At 34.0% G+C, this 19,868-nt stretch overlaps 1 protein-coding gene across 1 annotated transcript in view; it reads left to right on the top strand.

Annotated features, from left to right (window-relative positions):
- LOC129217637 (UBX domain-containing protein 1-like) overlaps positions 1–19,868 on the top strand; it is a 29,356-nt gene that overhangs the window by 1,764 nt on the left and 7,724 nt on the right. The window contains exons 2-6 of the mRNA XM_054851966.1: positions 1,238–1,291; positions 1,570–1,625; positions 7,514–7,619; positions 10,543–10,674; positions 11,040–11,159. Coding sequence (XP_054707941.1) covers positions 1,238–1,291; positions 1,570–1,625; positions 7,514–7,619; positions 10,543–10,674; positions 11,040–11,159 — 468 coding nt within the window. The remainder of the gene's footprint in view (positions 1–1,237; positions 1,292–1,569; positions 1,626–7,513; positions 7,620–10,542; positions 10,675–11,039; positions 11,160–19,868) is intronic.

Raw genomic sequence — 19,868 nt, 5'->3', positions numbered from 1 at the left:
AGAGATATGTTACAATTGCGCTTTCAAGAAAACAATTCTGAAAGTATTGTGAGAAAGAGCCCTCTTTTTTGTAACATTATTAAAGATTGTCCAAAATTACGTTTTTGGAATTTCATATGCCAAGAGAGAGAGTTTCTGTATCTCGTCTCAAGGAGGGGGGATCCCCCTTCCCTTGTATCCGTCCTTGACATTACATTAAGCAATAAGTTGACGCCCATTGAGCCAGGGCTAAGGCAGAACTACATGCAAACCTACCGAGAGTCCGGTTATGACATCCAGAGGCTACAGTTTGGAACAGTCAATAACCGAGATGGAGGCAAATCTTATCACTCTAAGAAGTGCCAACAAACTAGTAGCCAAAATACATTTAGCCCATTGGCGAGAGTACGCAGCAGTGGTACAGATAACCCCGTTAGTTAATGGCAAAGCTTAGATATTAAGCAGCAAGTTACTTTGCCTTCAATGGGTGAGTTGAATTGTACCATTGCTGCAGACTCTCGCTGGTGTGCTTAATTTCTTTTAGCTACTAGTTTGTTAGCACACTCAGCTTCAATCAAATGACGCCTGCCTCCAGCTCTGTTATTGACTATTCCAAACTGATGAGTTCTTAACAAGAATTTGCAGTCTCTTGATGATATATCCAGGTTGTCGGTATATTGCATGTACCACAGTGCATGTTTTTAGAACATGTGAGTGACGGGGAACCTTTTTGTCTTTTCAGGCCATAGAATTCCTCATTTGGTATTCAAAATGATGCCATTTATTTTGGTATGCAACCTTCCTAAAAACTGAACAGTCATAAACTTGAACTGCATTTTATAACTTTAATGGCAATTACTAGTAAATAAGCGATAAAACAAGCTTTTTAGGAATGCTAAGTTTTTATTCTCGGTAAGTTGACTTCTGCATAACTCAACATGTATCCAAGTTCCTTGGGGTGTTGATGTATTGGGGTTTCATTGTATTGCATTTAAGCTTAAATTTGCTATATATGTCTTTGCTCTAAACAAGAAAAACATGTTTATAGGGGGGGGGGGGGAGGAATGTTAATTGACATATATGAGGTATTAAGGACTGGTGGCGTTTGATTTACATAATTTTTGGTTTGTTTCCGAGGAGGGAACTCAAGTCCCGTACCTTTGTGTACACTTGTGATAACAAAATGTATGCTTGCATAGTAAAAGCTACAATGAAAAACTAAAATATTAGTGATTGTATTTTTGTCCCTCTTTTTTAGAAAGAAAGCTTTGGATATCACTGGTAATAAAGGCATCGAACCAGCCATGGAATGGTAAAGTTTTATTCTACTCTTATTTTCAAATCTTTGAACAGAAATTTTAATTTCTAGCTCATGAAACTTTTATTGGATGTGAACTAAGCATTTTTTGCATCTAATGTCTATGAAAAATAAATAACAGCAGTTTTACAATTTGTGCATCAGATTTTTAAATTTTTTTTCCCCTTGATAACTTTTTTAATTTTTCAAATTAATTTTAACTAAGGGAAACTAATGCTCAGCTATTTCATTTAAATTCCTACACTTTATTAATGTAGTTTTTGTTTATTTAGGCTCCTTGCTCATGGAGACTCGGAAGAGCTGGTTCCGGAGAAAAAGGTTGAGGAAGGTATTATTGTTATTTATTATTACTGTTTACTTTCATATGAATTCTAGGGAAATTCTTTAAAGTTGTGCCGGAAAAGTTGAAACTCTCTCCCAGATCTTAATATCAAACCACATTCATAACAGTTTTCCTTTAAATTAATTGCTGAAGAGATTTACAGGTTAACTTAAATCAGAAGATGTAATGGCTCTCCTCTGATATGCCCCCCTCTTGGCGAGATTTTAATTTTTCGCTCGATACGAAAATCGCCAATAAGGCGATAACTTGGCAACCCTGGTTTTGCAACTTGAACGCTGGAAAGTAATTTCTCGAAGTCTGTCTTTTTGCACGTGTCTGTGTGGTAGGAGGTAGGTGCTCATATGTTCCGCTTTTAGAGTATTCTTTTTCTTGTTGTTTTTTAATGTTAATTTAGTTGAATTTTCTATTTTAATTATGAGTTCGGTTTGTGATGTTGTCCAAAAGTATCAATTGAAATTTTTGAATGAATCTTTTTCTTTTTCGTCAGGTCGTCCAACGCTTGGACGTACCGGAGTCCTAAATAGATTTTTTATATTTAAACTAATTGAAAATAAAGAGGTTTTTTTAGAATTTTTAAGGGAAATTGGTTTACTTAAGAATGAAATGTTATGTTCTAGATGTAATTCTGTTATGAAAATTAAAAAAACTAAAAAATGTTCAGATGGGTTAATTTTTTTTTGTAGAAAGGTTATTGTGGGTGTTGTTTGTGGAAAAGAAGCAACGATCAGGAGTGGGTCATGGTTTAGTTCTAGCAAGTTGAAAATAGAGGAGATTTTTTTGATAACATATGAGATTTTAATTGGGACCAAAACTGCTGATATTGAAAGTCAATATTTTTTTCATCACAAACTTTAGCCGATTGGCGAAATTATATTAATGAAGAAATATTAAATTACATTGAATTAAAATCCGAACAAATAGGGGGGGGGGGGTGGGAAAGTTATTGAAGTTGATGAATCTAAATTTGGGAAAAGAAAATATAATCGGGGACATGCAGTTGAGGGACAATGGGTTTTTGGGGGGGTTGAACGGGGTTCGGGGAAAACTTTTTTGGTTGCTGTTGGGGATAGGGGTAGGGAAACTCTATTTTTGGCAATTAAGCAGTGGATACTACCAGGCACGACGGTGCACTCCGATTGTTGGAGGGCATATGATACATTGGGGGAGGAGGGGTATGAGCATTTAACAGTCAACCATAAACTTAATTTTGTAGATCCAGAAACTAAATGTCACACTAACACAATTGAATCCACATGGAGACACGTTAAAAGTACTCTACCAACATATAATAGATTAGGGGATTTTAAATTTTATTTAGCTTATTATTTATACAAAAAAAATTGTGAATACAAAAATGAGGATATGTTTGTAAAGTTTTTTGAAATAATTCGCGAAATTAATTGGGTGGAGTACAAAATACAAGTAAAATAAGGTTGTTTTTTTTGGAATTTTTTTTTGTCAAAACAAACATAATTTAAATATTTTTGTAAAGTAATGATAATAAAAAATGGGATAATTTCCCTAAGAGCGGAACATATGTGCACTGCCTCACGTGAGGAAGTAAAAGAAAAGTAAAAAAGGTAAGTGAATTTTTTTTGAATTATTGTGTTTTTAGTGTGTTTCTGGTAGTTTGTATTTTGGTCTGGTTGGCATTTTTGTAGCACAAAAATGGTGTTAATTTCACATAAAATCTGTGACTTTATTGTATACTGAACGGAGGAGATCTGTGACTTATATCCGACTGTGATGTATATTAAAAGTCGGAGGGATAACGGACCGAGCGGCAGCGAGGTCCTGGCGAGCCCGAGGTCTCATAGTACTTTCGTAATGAGACCGAGGCAGGGCCGGCGAGCCGAGGTCTCATTACGAAAGTACTATGAGACCGAGGGCTCGTATCCCGGAGAAACAACGGAAAAAAATTAATGCATTAATTTCATTAAATAATTAATGACATAATTTGAATTTTTCCTGTTGGCGCTAAAAAAGCATCGCTAAGAACGATGTATGACATATGACGTCATACATAGTTTTCTTGGCGACGCTTTTTTGGCGCCAACAGGAAAAAGTCGCCAAGAGGGGGGTATATCAGATTTGTTCCGATGTAATTTTTTTTTTTGTCGAACAGTTTAGCTTTAAAATGAATCTCATTTGTGTCCGATGTATTTTTTTTATATTTTATTTTCTGATTTGTTAATGCAGTAGAACCTTATTAATCTGGATTAATAAGGAATCCATTCATATTTAAGGTAAGTCCAGATTAAAAAAAATAACCAAAAATTGAGTCAAGGTACATGAACCAACTACTGTACACACTAAAATCTATTGTGGTTCACCCCAGACCAAATAAAAGGCAGGGTGCTTTCAGTTAAAAGGGCACTTTAATTCAATTAAAAAGACACTTTTTGATATAAATTTTGCAGTAGGAAAGTGTTTTTTGAAACTGTTTGGTATACTTGTATGCATACAAAACACAAGTATTTTTTGATTGTAGTTTTTTTTTTTTTTAAAGTAATCACTCATGTAATTGCTTCTACAAAATTCTGCTATTTGCAGAACAGGAAGATTTCAGTAATTGGGAAATTATTCTTCCTCTTCAAACATTAGCAATTTTAATTCATTGCCATTGAATTTTTGGCACCAGTGCCTGCATGAGGGATGTTTTTCTCTTGAATACGTAAGCAAAGAATAGAGAAATATATACTGTTTGTTTTCCTTAGCCGAGATCTAGTGCAAATTTGCGCATGCGTCAGGTCTGTTCAGACTTTATCAAAATAGGGTGGGAAACCCGGAAGTAAAAGGTGCAAAATAGCGTGTTCAGCAGTTCTTCCAATGTAGCATCGAAGAAGACAGAGTGGAGAGTGCCCATCCTCAACCTATCGCCCCTTTTTGAAATGGAATCTGTCCTGAGTGGTAGTCTTTGCTTTCGAGAACGACAGTATTTGCATAGGGTTAGCATAAAACAACAGTTACCAAAATAAAATTACTCACGCAAAAATTAAACATGCAAATTTCTGAATCATCCCAGCAAAAGAACAATCAAAGAGTGAAAATTTAAATAATTTTAAGAGCCTTGCTCAAATTAATTAAGCATTACATTTTATATATTATTAATAAATAAAGGGTGTCCCAAAATTAACGCCAAGATTTGAATTTGCCACAATTTTTGCTGTGAATTGTTGGCAGCCACGGAAAAAGAACAATTTGACAGCTGGGAGTTTAGGTTTAATAAAAATGGAGTGTTATGCTATTATACAGCCAGCGAAACAATTCAATCGCTGCATGAAGAATTTCCTGTTCATGTACTCTCTTGTTTCTGTGATATGAATTGTACCCTAGATCGTATGATTTTATATCATTAGACTTCTCCCTATGGGGTTATTTAAAGTCAAACGTCTATGTCAGCAATCCCACAACCACCTGCGCATTACCTAATTGTGATATTGAGCGCCAATAACAGTAAACTGCTTGACCTGCCCAAACTTTCATTATTTTTCAAATAATTGTTCGATAATGAAAACGCATTATAGAATCGAAAACGCTCCATTTGTAATAACCCTAGACCCTCAGCTGCCAAATTGTCCTTTTTTCAAGATTGCCCACAATTTATTGCAAAAATGGCGGCAAATACAAATCTTGGGTTAATTTTGGGACACCCTTTAGAAGATAGCACTTCGTTGATCCCTTTTGGAAACTTCATAGACACCCCCATAGGGTGAAGATTTATTTTGATTTTTGTCCTTGTTCTTAATGTTTTAATTTAAATTGTGAACCTTTTTGTTGATAAAATAATTTTGATGTTCTGTTTTTTCACCAGTTATACAAATATTAATTAAAATGTGTCATATTTTTTATACGAAAATGATTTAAACTAAAAGTAGTGATAAGTTGAACTTCCGATGAATCGCTTTTTCAGTCCCGTAGATTTGAGCAATCAAGAATCAACTGTATATTGTCACACTGGAACCTCAATTTTGCATATTTCGCCGCACTAGGGGAAAACGGAAAATCAAGGGCAAGATTAATAATGTTAGCATATTGGTTACAAATTGACACTTATCCAATGAACTAGTAAAGGAAATCTTTAGTTGTTTTTTGTTTTTAGAAACAATTTTGTTAAAAGTTCGTTCGAACATTTTTTTTTTTTTTGTTGCAAGTTTGCTTTTTATTTGATATTTGCTAACAAAATTATTTCAGAACTTTCATATTTTGAATAGCTTGATCCGCTACGGTGACTTCTGCCATTATTTAATTATTGTCTTCATTGCTCCCAAAGCAGAATACTTTACCATGTTCTGCATGGTAAAATCATTTGATCAAAACTTCTGTAAGTATTTCAAGCACTTTACGCTTAAAACGTGACATTTTCCACTAATTGGGTGCCTAAAATTAAAAATCGTTTCATATAGGAGTTTTTTTTTCAGTTTTTAAAACTTGACCCATCTATTTCTGTGGAAATGTGATGTTTCCGGAAACATCACTGCTTTCAATCAAATGACTTATTAAAGAGCACTAAATTTACAAAATTAGTTGATCATGAAAACTATAAAATCAAAAACACTTTAACAAGGTGTAAAACCTAAACCGATTGAGATTCACCAAAAATATTAATATGCGTTCTAAAATGTATAGAAGTGCAAAGATACAAAATTTTATGAAATCCGAACCTCAGTGTCAAACCACGTATATTTGGTTTCTTTCACATGGCATAAAGGAGCAATTAAATAATGTTACTAAATAAATAAATTACTAAAATAGTAAATAAAATGCGTTGAGTTGGGTTTGCATATTATAAAACACTTCAAAACTTTCTAAATAATTGAAATATTTTCTGGATGCAAAGGAATTGAAATCTCACTCAAGACACGCAATTTTCGGCAATGGACGTGTTTCAATGTTGCCATGTTTCCAAAACATACGTTTGCGGTGGAAATTGCAGCGGATGGAGATTGGGAAAAATAGAACCAAAAGGCTTAAAGGGCATAAAGCAGGTTGTAGGCAGTCAAAACAATCAAAAACTATTTTCTGCAGAAATCAGTAGCATTTCTACAAATATCTGAACTTAGTACAAATTCTACAGATTTCTTTAAATTCAAAGTGAATCTAAAGCTCCTGCTAAGGACTTGTCGAATTCAACATCATGAGCTTTACGCCAAACTATCGTAATTTGTGAGAATTTTAGATTATCTTCTAATTTAAAGAAATCTGCAGAATTTCTGCAAATTTCTATCTAGAGTTGGAAGATATTTTCAGAAAATTTGCAATTCCTGCATATTACCTGCAGAAATTTCTCAGAAATCTATAGCATTTCTGCAGAAAATTTGTCAGAGTTTTCCTCACATTCTAACAGAATTGTTCTGCAGCTCAGGCATCTGTTCTGCAGCGTAGGTCGCAAATTTAGTAGTATTCTGCTTTGGGGTTCATCACTATCATTGAAAGTGGGTATTAAATCCTACATCTATGGAATTTGTGATGTATACACGTCATCAACTTGATATAGGAAGATTTTCATGATGAACAGCATTGGTAACACTGGTTCAAGATTGGACCAAAGAAAAATTAGATGATCAGAGGAAATCCCTCTCACAGTTTAAAAAATAGAAAGCCAGAGGGAAAAAAATGCTTTTTGAGTCTTGTAGATTAAAAATGATTTGTTTGTTGAAAAACGTATTAAGCAGATTTTCTGAAAAAGGGTAACACAAAATCCAGAAAATCTTAACATCATCAGTGTAGCAATTTTGACAGATCAGAAGAAAATGACGTCAGAAGCAGTATAACGTATGAAGCAGACAACATGAAACAGGGGTTCTACTGTATAATGTATATGTGTATTTTAACTTATAAAGTTTTAAATCTAAGTCTTCATTTTATGAAAGCTGCACCTGATGCTTCACCTGGTGCAAGTGAAGAAAAGGAAAGTGAGGACATAACTGAACTGACTGAAGAGCTTATGACTGAAGCAAAGTCTTTAAAATGTGATGAGTAAGTTACAGGTTCTGAGTTTTTCATTTAAACTCTTTCTTCTGTTATTTCACATTTTGTTATGTGTAATGATGTCATAGTAGCTCACTTTTTTTTTTAAATTTATGCCTATTGAGTCTTTAGATAATCTTCTTTTTCTTTTTTTATTGTTTAAGTTGAATTAATCATACATGTGATTTTTCCGCTAATTTGCGTAATATTGCAAATTTCTAAGTGCAGAATTTTGTTTTTCGCTTTTTCTAGTTTTGAGAAGAAAAATTCAGAAATTTAACAAAAATCCCAGATTTATAACAAATGACTTTGTGTTTTTACTCTGCATGCTAAAAACTGCATGCTAATTGCATTGCCTATTTCTTAGGAATTAAAATCTAATTTCTGCATTGTCTACTACTTAGGAATTAAAAAGCAATATGAAAAACTAATAGCAGATGTTTAGAGATTGCTACTGAATTTCAGATAAGCTGTAAAATAACTTATGCCTATTTTTCCATATGCAAATGAAAGAATCCTTATGCTTTGTTTCAGCGCAATTTCTCTTCATCCTGCAGAGGAATCTGATTTTTTTTTATTTCTGTAATATTTTAAGCTCATTTCTGAAGTAAATTTTAATGCCCCATTAAAAGCTAGTAAATGTAAATAAAAATGAACGAAGAAAAAGCAATTCCTAATTAGTAATGAGGTAATAAAAAACTGATATTCTTTTAAACCATGTTTGCTTCCCTGAAGTTGAAAAATTAATAAGATCAAAGTATTTTATGCTAATTAACTGAATTGCAATCTTCAATCATCAAAATTGCAAAGTTCTGCAAAAAACTTTCAGCCTTTTTTGTTTCAGAGCAATCACATATATGATAATTCTGATGACTTTGACTGCAGAATTTAGTCTTTCAATTTAAATCTACCACTCAATTTGAAATACCATTTGAAATATTTCCTTTGAGCATTTAAGACTTTTATTAACTAGTGTTTTTATCTTAACCCATTACCCGCTGGTGTTGCGTTGACGCAACGGTTATAATATCCATAGAAACTCAACTAGAAATCTATTTTTTTTATCGATTGCTAATTTGAATTTAAGAATATTAGTAGAAATATGTTAAATAAAAAAATTGCTTTAAATTTCTTTTTTTATGTATGATAAAAATTGTTTCTCTCACATGGTTTTTTTTTTGACTAAATTTGTGATCCAGTTTTCTGTCAGAAAAAATAAAAAGAAAAAAAAGTTTTGGTTTAGATATGAAATACTTTTAGTCAAGGTCACTTTTTATCAGATTATTCCTCAAAGAAACTGCTTCTGTTGGGGAGTAGGGGGAAATAAAAACTGGCGTTGCGTTGACGCTGACGCAACGTCAGCGAAAAAGGGGTAGACTGACTATCTGAATCAATTGCTTTAGGGTAGAACTATATTTCATTTTTATTCTGCGCGTTTTGACTGTGGAAGCTTTTTTTTCGTCTCTGCCTTTCAAAATGCCCAGAACAAGATATCTAACTTTGGAAAAAGCATTGGAACAGATTTTTGAACAAAACTCAGATGATGATGATAATGAAAATGAAGAAACAGATATTGTTGTTGTACCACCAGAAATAACAAAAGCTAGTGATGAAGAAGAAGGCAATGACAACATTTTAAATAATGATAATGAAGTTTCACCGGGCGATACTACTCCAGGCGAAGTTGAAGTCCACGTAAAAAAAAAAGTTCAATTGTTCCAAATCCCGTAGTAAGAAAACTAAAAAACGAAAAACAGAAGATTGGCGATGGACAAAACAGGAACCAATTGATAGGTATCAGCCAAAAAATGAAGAACAGGTTCCAATTCAAGCTGTAAGACACACTCTAGAAGGTAAAGCTAGTGTTGATATTTTTAATCTTTTTTTTTTTATTCTGATGTTTTATCGCATCTTGTAGAACAAACAAATTTGTATGCCCAGCAAAAACGATGGAATGACAACGCTGTTGTGACTATGGGTTCAACCTATGGAAAATTGAGCCTGTCAAAAACGTTTCTCGCTATTCCAGAAACCAGAGGAAGAAGATTTCTGTTCCTCAACCTTGTATAATTGAGCAATACAACATGAAAATGGGGGGTGTTGTTTTGTGTGACAATTTAGTTTCAAATTACAGAATTAGAGTCCGAGGGAAAAATGGTGGTGGCCAATATTCTGCAATTATATTGATGTTGCATTAACCAATGCTTGGAAACTTTCAAGACTATTGAAAGAAGAAAAAAGAAAGTCACTATTGGATTTTAGGCGAGAGGTTGCACTGCATCCTTTACAGACCCCTTATGATAGTGACATGAAAAAGAAAAGTCCAGCTACAGGACGGCCAAGCAAATTCAGCTTACTAATGCCTGTATCTGGGGGACATTTTATCGTAAGATCGACAGACAATAAAAGACTACGCTGCAAGAATTGCCACAGCCAAACTATTTATTGCTGCAATGTGTGTAAGGTTGCACTTCACGATTGCAGTGAAGCTTTTCATGTGTAACTATAAAAAATCAATGTTTCCTAAAAATTTAAAAATTTTCTGAAATGCATTTATGTGCTTATTTTATATAAATTTCAGTTTCTTCTAAAGTGCTCGGCATGGTTAAGAACCATAACTAAGATTATAAAAATTTCCTGTGTATAAAAAGCATTGAAACTGCTGAAGAATTTCTGATAAAACTACTTAGCATTAATACTCCTTTTCCGCTGACGTTGCGTCAACGCAACACCCTATATTTGTAAAAGTAAGTGCATTTTTGTTCTTTTTTAAGCATATTACTATTATATAGGTTCAGAATGATAACTTTTATGATTTTTATCCAAAAAAAAAATAACAATTTCGAGTTTCGGCGGTTAATGGGTTAAACTTACTTCTCCTATAGATATATAATCCAAGTTTGTTTTATTTATGTATATATTTTTTTAATAGATGCAACCGTAAGTTTCGCACCGATTCAGAAGTGGAATTCCATGCAGTTAAAACAGGGCATCAGAGTTTTTCGGAGTCTAGTGAAGAAGTAAAGCCTTTAACAGAAGAAGAAAGGCGTGAACAAATAAAAAAGTATGCAATGTGCTTTTCATTTAATAAGTTTTTACAATTGTCAGTCAAAAAAAAAAAAAAAAAAAAATCTTGAGTAAACTTCTTTCTTTAGGTTAAATTGAAATAAACAAGATATTTATTTCGTTACATAGGAAAACAAATACGTAGTTAACTTAGAAATTGCCAAATAGTTAACAAACAAATTTGTAACAAAAAATTGAAATATAAAGTGATAGTTGATCGGGTTGGGCCTTAGTAAATAATTTTTTTTTTCAAAATAGATAAAATGAATTAAAGCATTTTTGAAGTGAATCATTAAATGCAGTACAGTTTCAGCTGATTTTCTTTCATAGTGTTTGTGTATACAGTATTGGAAAATCTTTTAGGGTGGAAAACCTAATCAAGTTACGAAGAGCAGAAAAAGCTGAGCAGGAAAAGAAAGAAGAATTAGAAAAAGAAAAAAATCGGCGGAAAACTGGACAAGAAATGATCCAAGCAAGAGAAAAGTAATGTGCAGACCCCTCCCTCAAATATGTATACGATACACATTTTGATGAGATTACCTTCAAACTGCTACCTAAAGTTTTTTTTATTCATTTTAAGAGTTGAACTGCACCATTGCTTGCCGAATCTGGCTGGTGACCTAAATTAATTTTTGCTATGATTTTGTTGGTGATTTCTGACTGTCATAACTGGGCTGTCAGTACATGCTCATAGTTTTGCTTCGGCCCTGGCTTTAAGGGCGTAACTTACAGCTTATTACTCGTAACTGTTTACCAATAACCAATATTGATGTATACTTTATGATATGCTTTTAATTCTGTGGTTTGAAAAGTCATAAAATCTTGAAATATGGGTCTGCAAAAGTGAAATTTTACTCACATTTTGATTGCAAAATAGAAATCTTTTTGAAATTAATGGTATTTTATTAACTTGAAAATGCTCTTTTCAAGTACTGGGGGTTAAAACTTAATCTTAAATTTAGTTTCACTATAACTCCTTCATAATTTTTTTTACAGACTAATTTATTGGATTCCATAAATAGTATCGTAATATAAAGTATGTGAATTCAAAATGGTCATTTCAAGAATTGCAAGAAAAGAGTTGGTTGAGCTGGTTTTTCATTTATTTTTAATGTATAAATACAAGGTGTCTGTGAACCTGGAAAATTATGGTTTTTGGCAAACTGCTTAAAAATCATAGAAAATGACAATTGGTCATGGGTTTTGAGTTCTAGAATATACATAGGGGAGACCGGGGCAAGATGACTATGCTAACAATTTTTGTTGTTTATTAATTTATTTTTAAGGATAGTAAAATTAATTTTAATGAGCTGTTAGAGTAGTCCATTGTAGTATTAAATATGTTTCATTTAATTTTTCAAATAAAAATAACGAAGGATATTTTTATTTTTTCATCACCCTAATAAATCGTCATCTTGTCCCAATACTGGGGCAAGATGACTTTGGCCTTGGGGCAAGATGACAACGTTGAAAAAGGTTGAACATATCTTATGTTTTGCATATGTTACCTAGTTTTACAAATGGTTACTGTGTTTTACATTTTACAAAATATCAAATTAAGCGTAATGCATTGTAGTGTACTGTTGAAGCGTTAAGTTGTGCAGCTAACAAATAAAAATACCATTTTCATAATTGGAACATTCCTCATGCAACCACTTTTGGCTTTTACAGCACTGAATCCTTTCTTCTGTTGCAGTGTCACACTATTCCTCTTTACAAGCAGGGCATCTTATAACACTAATATTTGAAGTTGTTTCAACTGGATTGCTTGGCATGAGTTGTATAGACTTGGACCTACAGGAACTTAGTTTGAGTTTTTTTACTCCATTTTTAGCTTCACGAGCTTAAAATTTCTCTTTTTTTTTAAATAATTAATTTTTTTCTTCCTCTTTGCCCCTTGTTCGACATTTATTTGATGGCTGTGCGTGTAAGAATGTGTGAGCTTAGTTTTCTGCTTTTCCTTTTTTTTTCACACATTGTGTTGCTTTAGGCTATGCAATGAAATCAGAAACACTAACAGGCTTCTTTGGTGCATCGGTAACAGCGTTTGCCATAACTTCTGCTTCGTCTAGAGGATTTATATGTTTTTTTTTTATTTATATGTCTTTGATGAATGACCATAAAGTTGTCAAATGCTTGGCTGTATTAGGTTTTTAATGGGCAGAAAGATGACGCATCAGTAGCTAAAGACGATGCGATGTATGGGGTGGAAACCCAACCATCATAATGTTTTTCACTACAATATAACATAGCTGCAAAGTTATGCGAGATTTATGATTGTCAATAACCAACAGAGCAGGAGATTCTTTGCTTGGTTTAATTCAGTCAACTACACTGGTGTGCAAAAATTAAGGACAAAGTCGAAAAATTAGCATATCAGCTGAACGAAGAGGCAGAGCGGGCAGAAAGACCAATCAGGAAATTAAGTAAGGTGATGTACGGTAGCACATGCGCAGATATGCAGGCAGACGTAATGGGGGAACGTCTGAGTAGTATAAAGCATGTTGTCGGTGTAAGATCAGTATTTCTGGCAAAGAGATTGCACGCCGTATAGCAGTCAAAATCACACCGAGTTGCTGCCTCAGCGAGAAATGGCGAATAATCAATCTGTTAGACGACATCTGGATGCTTTTACCCGAGGTCAAATCATTGGGAAGTTGGAGGAAGGCCGCAGTGTGACAAGTGTGGATGCAGAAGTCGGAATTGTGCTCACAACATCGTTTCACGACTTTGGAGACAATTTCAAACTACAGTAACAGCTATCCGGGGGTTCAGTAGCGGTCGTCCACGAGGAACCACACCCGCAGATGACCGGTATATTGTCCTACAGGTCAGAAGAAACAGGCGGCAGACAGCGGAAGAAATCGCTAGACACACGGCACAGGCGACTGGACGACCGATATCGCGTTTTACCGTGGCCAGAAGACTGCACGGTGGTGGTCTGTTTGCACGCGCCCTATACGGTGTGTACCTCTAACGCCTGCCCATCGGAGAAGGCGTTCTCTGTGGTGCCGGGAACACTGGAATTGGGGAGACAATGAATGGGGACGAGTACTCTTTACAGATGTGAGCAGATTCAGTCTGAGTAGCGATTCTCATCGCATACTCATCTGGAGAGAGCGGGGAAGCCGCAATCATCCCTCGAACATCATTGAAAGGGACAGAAATGGAGGTCGCGGTGTTCTCGTTTGGGGAGGCATCATGCTTGGTAGTCGTACAGACCTTCACATCTTCGACGCAGGTTCAGTCAACGGGACCCATTATTGTGACGAGATTCTTCTTCCATATGTGGTCTTTTTAGAGACGCTATGGGTCCACAGTTCCTTTTCATGGACGACAATGCACCATGTCATCGCACAGTAGCTGCCGAACAGCTCTTAGAGAGTGAGGATATTGAACGTATGGATTGGCCGGCACGATCTCCGGATCTCAATCCCATCGAGCATGTGTGGGATTTTCTAGGCAGACACTTGGCAGCTCGTACCTTACCACCAGTAACGATTCGGGAGCTTCAATTGGCGCTGCAAGAGGAATGGGCAGCAATGCCTCAACAACTCATTGACACCCTAATTCTCAGCATGGGCAGACGCTGTGAAACCTGTCTAGCAGTCGGTGGAGATCATATCCCCTACTAAAGACCGGATGTTTCTTGCTGAACACCCATCACAGGGATGTTTCGGCCTTCAGTCGCATTGCGCTCCATGCTACTTTTTCAATAAAGCTTCTTTTTATCCCTCTGATTTCTCTTTTAGTAAGAGTTGCTTACATTACACATGTCCTTACGTATTGGGGAACTTACGGTATTAAATGTGTTGATTTGGAAAGCTTTTGTACAAAGTTATATTGAAAAAACCGTCTTGTCCTTAATTTTTGCACACCAGTGTAGTCATTAGATTAACTAGTTATAGAAGCGCAAGGTAGCGTGGACAAACATACAGACAAATAAGCGTTTACAGGATTTAATAAAATGGACAATATAGTTATTTTAATAAATTCCGAAACACGGGGCAAGATGACGAGCTCGTCATCTTGCCCCTCGCTTCGATCTGTCATCTTACCCCGGACTGTTTGTTTGAACGGATTTTTCTCCATTGCCATAAAAGAAGGCGACTAATTGATATTTATTCATGGTAATAGGTAGTATTTAAACTAAGTTACTCATAAATACTCCAGATACACGATATATCTTATATGTATATGCAGCAGAGCTTATTTACACATGCATAAAAGTTATACCGTGGCAACGGTAAACAATCAGCGCTTCAAAACTAACACAAATATCGTGATTTCAGCGACTCTATACTATTGCTGAACGAACAGCGGATAGGAGAGCCAGTAGCATGCAGTTGATGCAGTTACCTAGTGGAGAATAGAAAAATTAAGGCATTCGTCATCTTGCCCGGCTCCTCATCTTGCTCGGGTCTCCCCTACTTGCCAAATTTTATGAGTTAGGCCAAAAATTTAAGCATTTTAGCTGTTTACGCCTTAAGCCTCAGCCCCAATTTTTGAAGTGTATCAAAATCTGATTGGATCTTCTTAAAATTCACTGGTTTTTGTATACTGTGATTCTATCACTTGGATATGTTTTTTTCCTTCTTATACTTCATTTTGTGCAGTTGAAAATTTCACACACGTCATTTTGCCACACCCACTCGAAAATTTCAATCCATTTGCATCTGAATCGATTCAAGCCAATACCCCTTTAAAAAATTATTATTAAGTTTCACCAGCATTTATCCTAAATTTAAAAAGATTTTTAAAAATAAAATTGCTTTAGAAAGCCAATTAAAAATACATAGGATGTCAATAAATATAAAAATCATGGAATTTTCATTTCTTAAATATATTTATCAATTTTATTATTATTAAGTTAAGAAATGTTGCAAATTACACAAATGTGAGTTTTTTTCATTATTTGGTATCTGTAGCATTTCCAAAAATTTTGGGGATCACATCATGTAAGTTAATTGCTACTCTTTATTAATATTTACTAATAATAAAGCTCAAAGTCTCTCTGTCTGGATGTCTGTGGCGTGCATAGCGCCTAGACCATTCTGGCGATTTTCATGAAATTTGGCGCAAAGTTAGTTTGTAGCATGGGGGTGTGCACCTTGAAGCAATTTTTCGAAAATTCGATTTTTTTCTTTTTCTTTTTCAATTTTAAGAACACTTTCCGGAGCAAAATTATCATAAGATGGACAAGTAAATTATGAAATTATCATGAAATGGAATGGGAGAGCGAATGAACATAGCCAATTGGTGAGAAATTTGTCATCCATTATTTGTAAACATACAGGCGAACGGAGTGACCTTTTAATTTTCAACTACGGGCAAAGCCGTGCGGGTACCACTAGCAGGGTTGGCAAGGTTTTGGACACTACGGTAAAAACCACGGTAAAAACCCTGGTTTTTACCTTCCTGTCCAAAACTGTCCGAAAGTGTCCAAAACTCTATTTTTGGAAAAAACGTATTCTGTGAAAAAACATCAAAAATAAATAATAAAATGTTTTATATTGAACATTAATTCAATGAGAACATTCAACTTATTTATGCAGATGATTTTAATCTAGTTACATAGAAGTTGAATTATTTATTAAAATTTCAATTTGCATGCATGAGTTTATTTATTTTGATAATAGTAACCAAATTTCCCTATGTTTACGCATGTGTGCAAATGAAAGCAGGTTTGGCAAGGTTTTTACCATCCTGTTCAAACCCCTTGAGCCCGAAAGTGTCCAAAACTATTTTTGAGAAACTATATTTTGTGGGAAAATATCAAAAACAGAACAAAATGTGTCGAAATTATTTTTTTGACTGTAAAATATATTCATTTAATGTGAACATTCAAGTATAAATATACTATATGTAACTTATTCATGCAGCTGATTTTAGTATAGTTAAGTAAAAATTAAATTTTTTCATTGAAAATTTCAATTTGTATGCAGGAGTTTTTTTGCCTACATAAACCAAATTTTTCGACATTTATGCTAGTGTGCAAAGGAAAGATTTCAAAATGTAGTACAATAATTGACTTAAATGCAATAAATTACAATTTTTTGTAGTTACGGAATGTATTATATTAAAAATATAACTAAAAAAGGACTAGCACAGGTTCTATAACATAAGTGTAGTCATCAATTTCATGTTCTTTAATCTATAATTTAAAAAATAAATTTTGTTAAAACATCATGTAAAACTTATTTGCAAAAACCATTTAAAAAAATAAAAGCTTTTTTTTTTTAATAACATTCCTTTGTGTTATAAATGGAACTGACATTTGTTGTCTTGGTAGTGTTGTGAATTTCCTTTGATAACTCTGCCAACTGTTACATAAGGATGTTTTTACGCAATAGCTATTAGCAATTTTTTTAATTAAAATATTTTTTAAATGAACATTTTTGAGAAATTTTTTTATTAAATACCATTAATTAAACCTGATTAATATCTATATTTATACATTGCGAATATTGCAGTAAATACGAGTTGATTAGATTACACCCCTTTAGCTTTAGCATAGTTTTGGACAGTTTAAGACAGTTTCAGACACTTTTGGACAGTTTTAGACAGTTTTGGACGCTAAAAACCACCTGTCCTGTCCTAAACCGGTTTTGGACAGTCTAAAACCCAACCCTGACCACTAGTGATGTAATAAAACACCAAATGGCAACTTTTTCAAATGACTGTGTTTGAGATTAATTTTTTTTTTCTATATCCTGCTAATATTTCAATCCTTTGAAACATGGCAGTTATTTTGATGCATGCCAGCTTAGATTGACTAATTTTGTCATTTTTTCTAATACTTCATTTATTTAATTTATTGTTAAAATAATTTTAGTACTTAACCCCTTCCCTCTTGCTCCTGTGAAAATGACGGGCTGGGGATTCAACCTCCATTTCACGCGCCCGTGATATTGCCGTCCTGGGGTGTGCAATATTAACACTACAAAACAATTAAAACTAATTCTAGAATATATTTTACTTCTCTTCTTATACACCAGATGGCAGCACCAGTTCATTTTAAATGTAATTGCAGAGATGCAAGAAGGAAATTTGGTTTTTCTGTCCAGATGGTGAGGTGGCCTCTATATCTCATGCTTACACACAAGAAAAATTTACTAAATCTGTACTTATATTACGCAAAAGATTAGTTAAATCCTTTTTTAATGTTTAAAAGACGTATTTCTTAAATTTTCGCTGCTTGCTTGGGCTTGCTTGTTGGCTTTTCATGAAATTTAAAAAAAAAATTAAAATTTCAATGTAAAAAATGTTGAAAACTAAAAATTGAATGCACATGTTTTTCATACACTTTCTTTTATATAATTTTCTTAAATGAAAAAATAGACACTTTTATGACCGTTTTCTTGAAAATTATTTGATTGTTAAGGGGTTAATCAAATTATTGGTAGTTGCATGTTTTTTTTTTGGAAAACTGCTAGCTTTTTAAATAATAAGCACCTAATTGCTTAATTCTGTTACTTGTTTTTGAAATAAAATATTGGTTTAAAAAAGTCTCTCTAAATAGAAAAAAAAAAAAAAACTTTTAAAACTCTTAATTTTTCCCTCTTTGCTAGTAATCTTATTATGTTATTATTGCTACAAATTTGAAGATTCTTTTATTTTGAAAATCTATATTTTAATTAATACTTTAATTCAATATTTTTAGCGAGTGAAAGAATATCAGATCATTTTCATATCAGAATTTTTTCTGAGGATAAAACATTATACAGTGAAATCCCGTTACAACGAACTCCGAGGGACCGACAAAATATTTCGTTGTAACGAAATATTCGTTGTAACGGAATTTACTTAAAATTTTCTTTATTTTTGTAAAAGTGTTAGTTTTGCAACTCTGTACTCTAATATAATTAAATCTGCAATATTTATCGTAACTAACGATCGCAAATTTTATCAAACACATTATTTATTCTGAAAAAACAAAGAGTAAAATATTTTTTAACACTGACCTTTTATTTATCTGTTGTCTTTACAAAAAATCTGTTATTTTTTTTTGCACGAGAGATTTCGTCCCAGAGGACACTACAAAAGATTCCAGTTTATGAATGTGGGAAAAAATTAAGTCAGGTACATCGCTCTGAGACGAAACAAATTGCTTTACTTTTGAAAGGATTTCAATAGCCTGAGTTGCGGTGACATTTGGGTCAGCACACGCTGTATCTTCATTCTCACTTTCTTCACTTAGTTCACCATTTAATTTAGAGTTTTTAATGGAATCGATGATTTCCTTGTCAGTAATTTCGGCACAGGTCATTAAACCATCATCTGCTGTTATAAAATCGTCCAGTCGGACGTCATCGGGGACAGAAGTACGAGCCTTGACAGTACTCCATAGATCCTTTAAATCGGATTGGTCAGCTTCTACGGAATTCTTATCTCCCTCGCATAGCTGCGCATGAAGCCAACAATTGACAATTGTATTTTCGCTAATTTCGTTCCACGATCCAGCAATCATCTCTATGACTTCTTTGACGTTCGGCTTTCTTCCACTGTCATTTTCGATGCCCAAAAGAATGTGCCTTAACAAAAGTGATCGGTAGCGAGCCTTAACAGCTCTGATAATGCCTTGATCAAGTGGTTGAAGAACGGAGGTGCAGTTAGACGGGAAGTACTCCACACGAACAAAATCTAAATTAGGAAGATCATTGTGGGCGGTGCAATTATCGATAAGAAGGAGTACTTTTCTGTTTTGTTTTTTCATATCCTTGTCGAAATTAAGTAACCAATCGTTAAAAAGGCTTTGCGTCATCCAAGATTTCTTATTTGCCCTGTATTCGCAAGGTAAAGAATGACAGTTTTTAAAACATCGAGGCTTTGCTGACTTACCGATGATTAAAATTTTTCGTTTCTCCGTTCCTGATTTATTACAGCAGAAGAGAGCTGTTAATCTTTGCTTCGAAGATTTACCCCCGACACATTTATCTGCTTTAAATGTCAATGTTTTTTGCGGCTCAAGCTGATAAAAGATACCAGCTTCATCTGCATTGAACACATTGTCTGGACTGTAGTTTTCTATTAAAGCGGCTATTTCGCCAGACCTACATTCACTTATTGATTGGGCAGGTGCATCACTTGCTTCTCCGCAAATTACTTTCGCAACTACACCATATCTGTCTCTGAAGCGATTCAACCAACCAATGCTTCCTTGAAAATTTTCCACTTCAAGCATTGCTGCAA

The sequence above is a fragment of the Uloborus diversus genome, chromosome 2 (genome assembly GCF_026930045.1).
Source record: "Uloborus diversus isolate 005 chromosome 2, Udiv.v.3.1, whole genome shotgun sequence".
NCBI lineage: Eukaryota > Metazoa > Arthropoda > Arachnida > Araneae > Uloboridae > Uloborus > Uloborus diversus.
The sequence above is the reverse complement of the archived record's forward strand: the minus strand, read 5'-3'. Positions and strand labels throughout refer to the sequence as shown.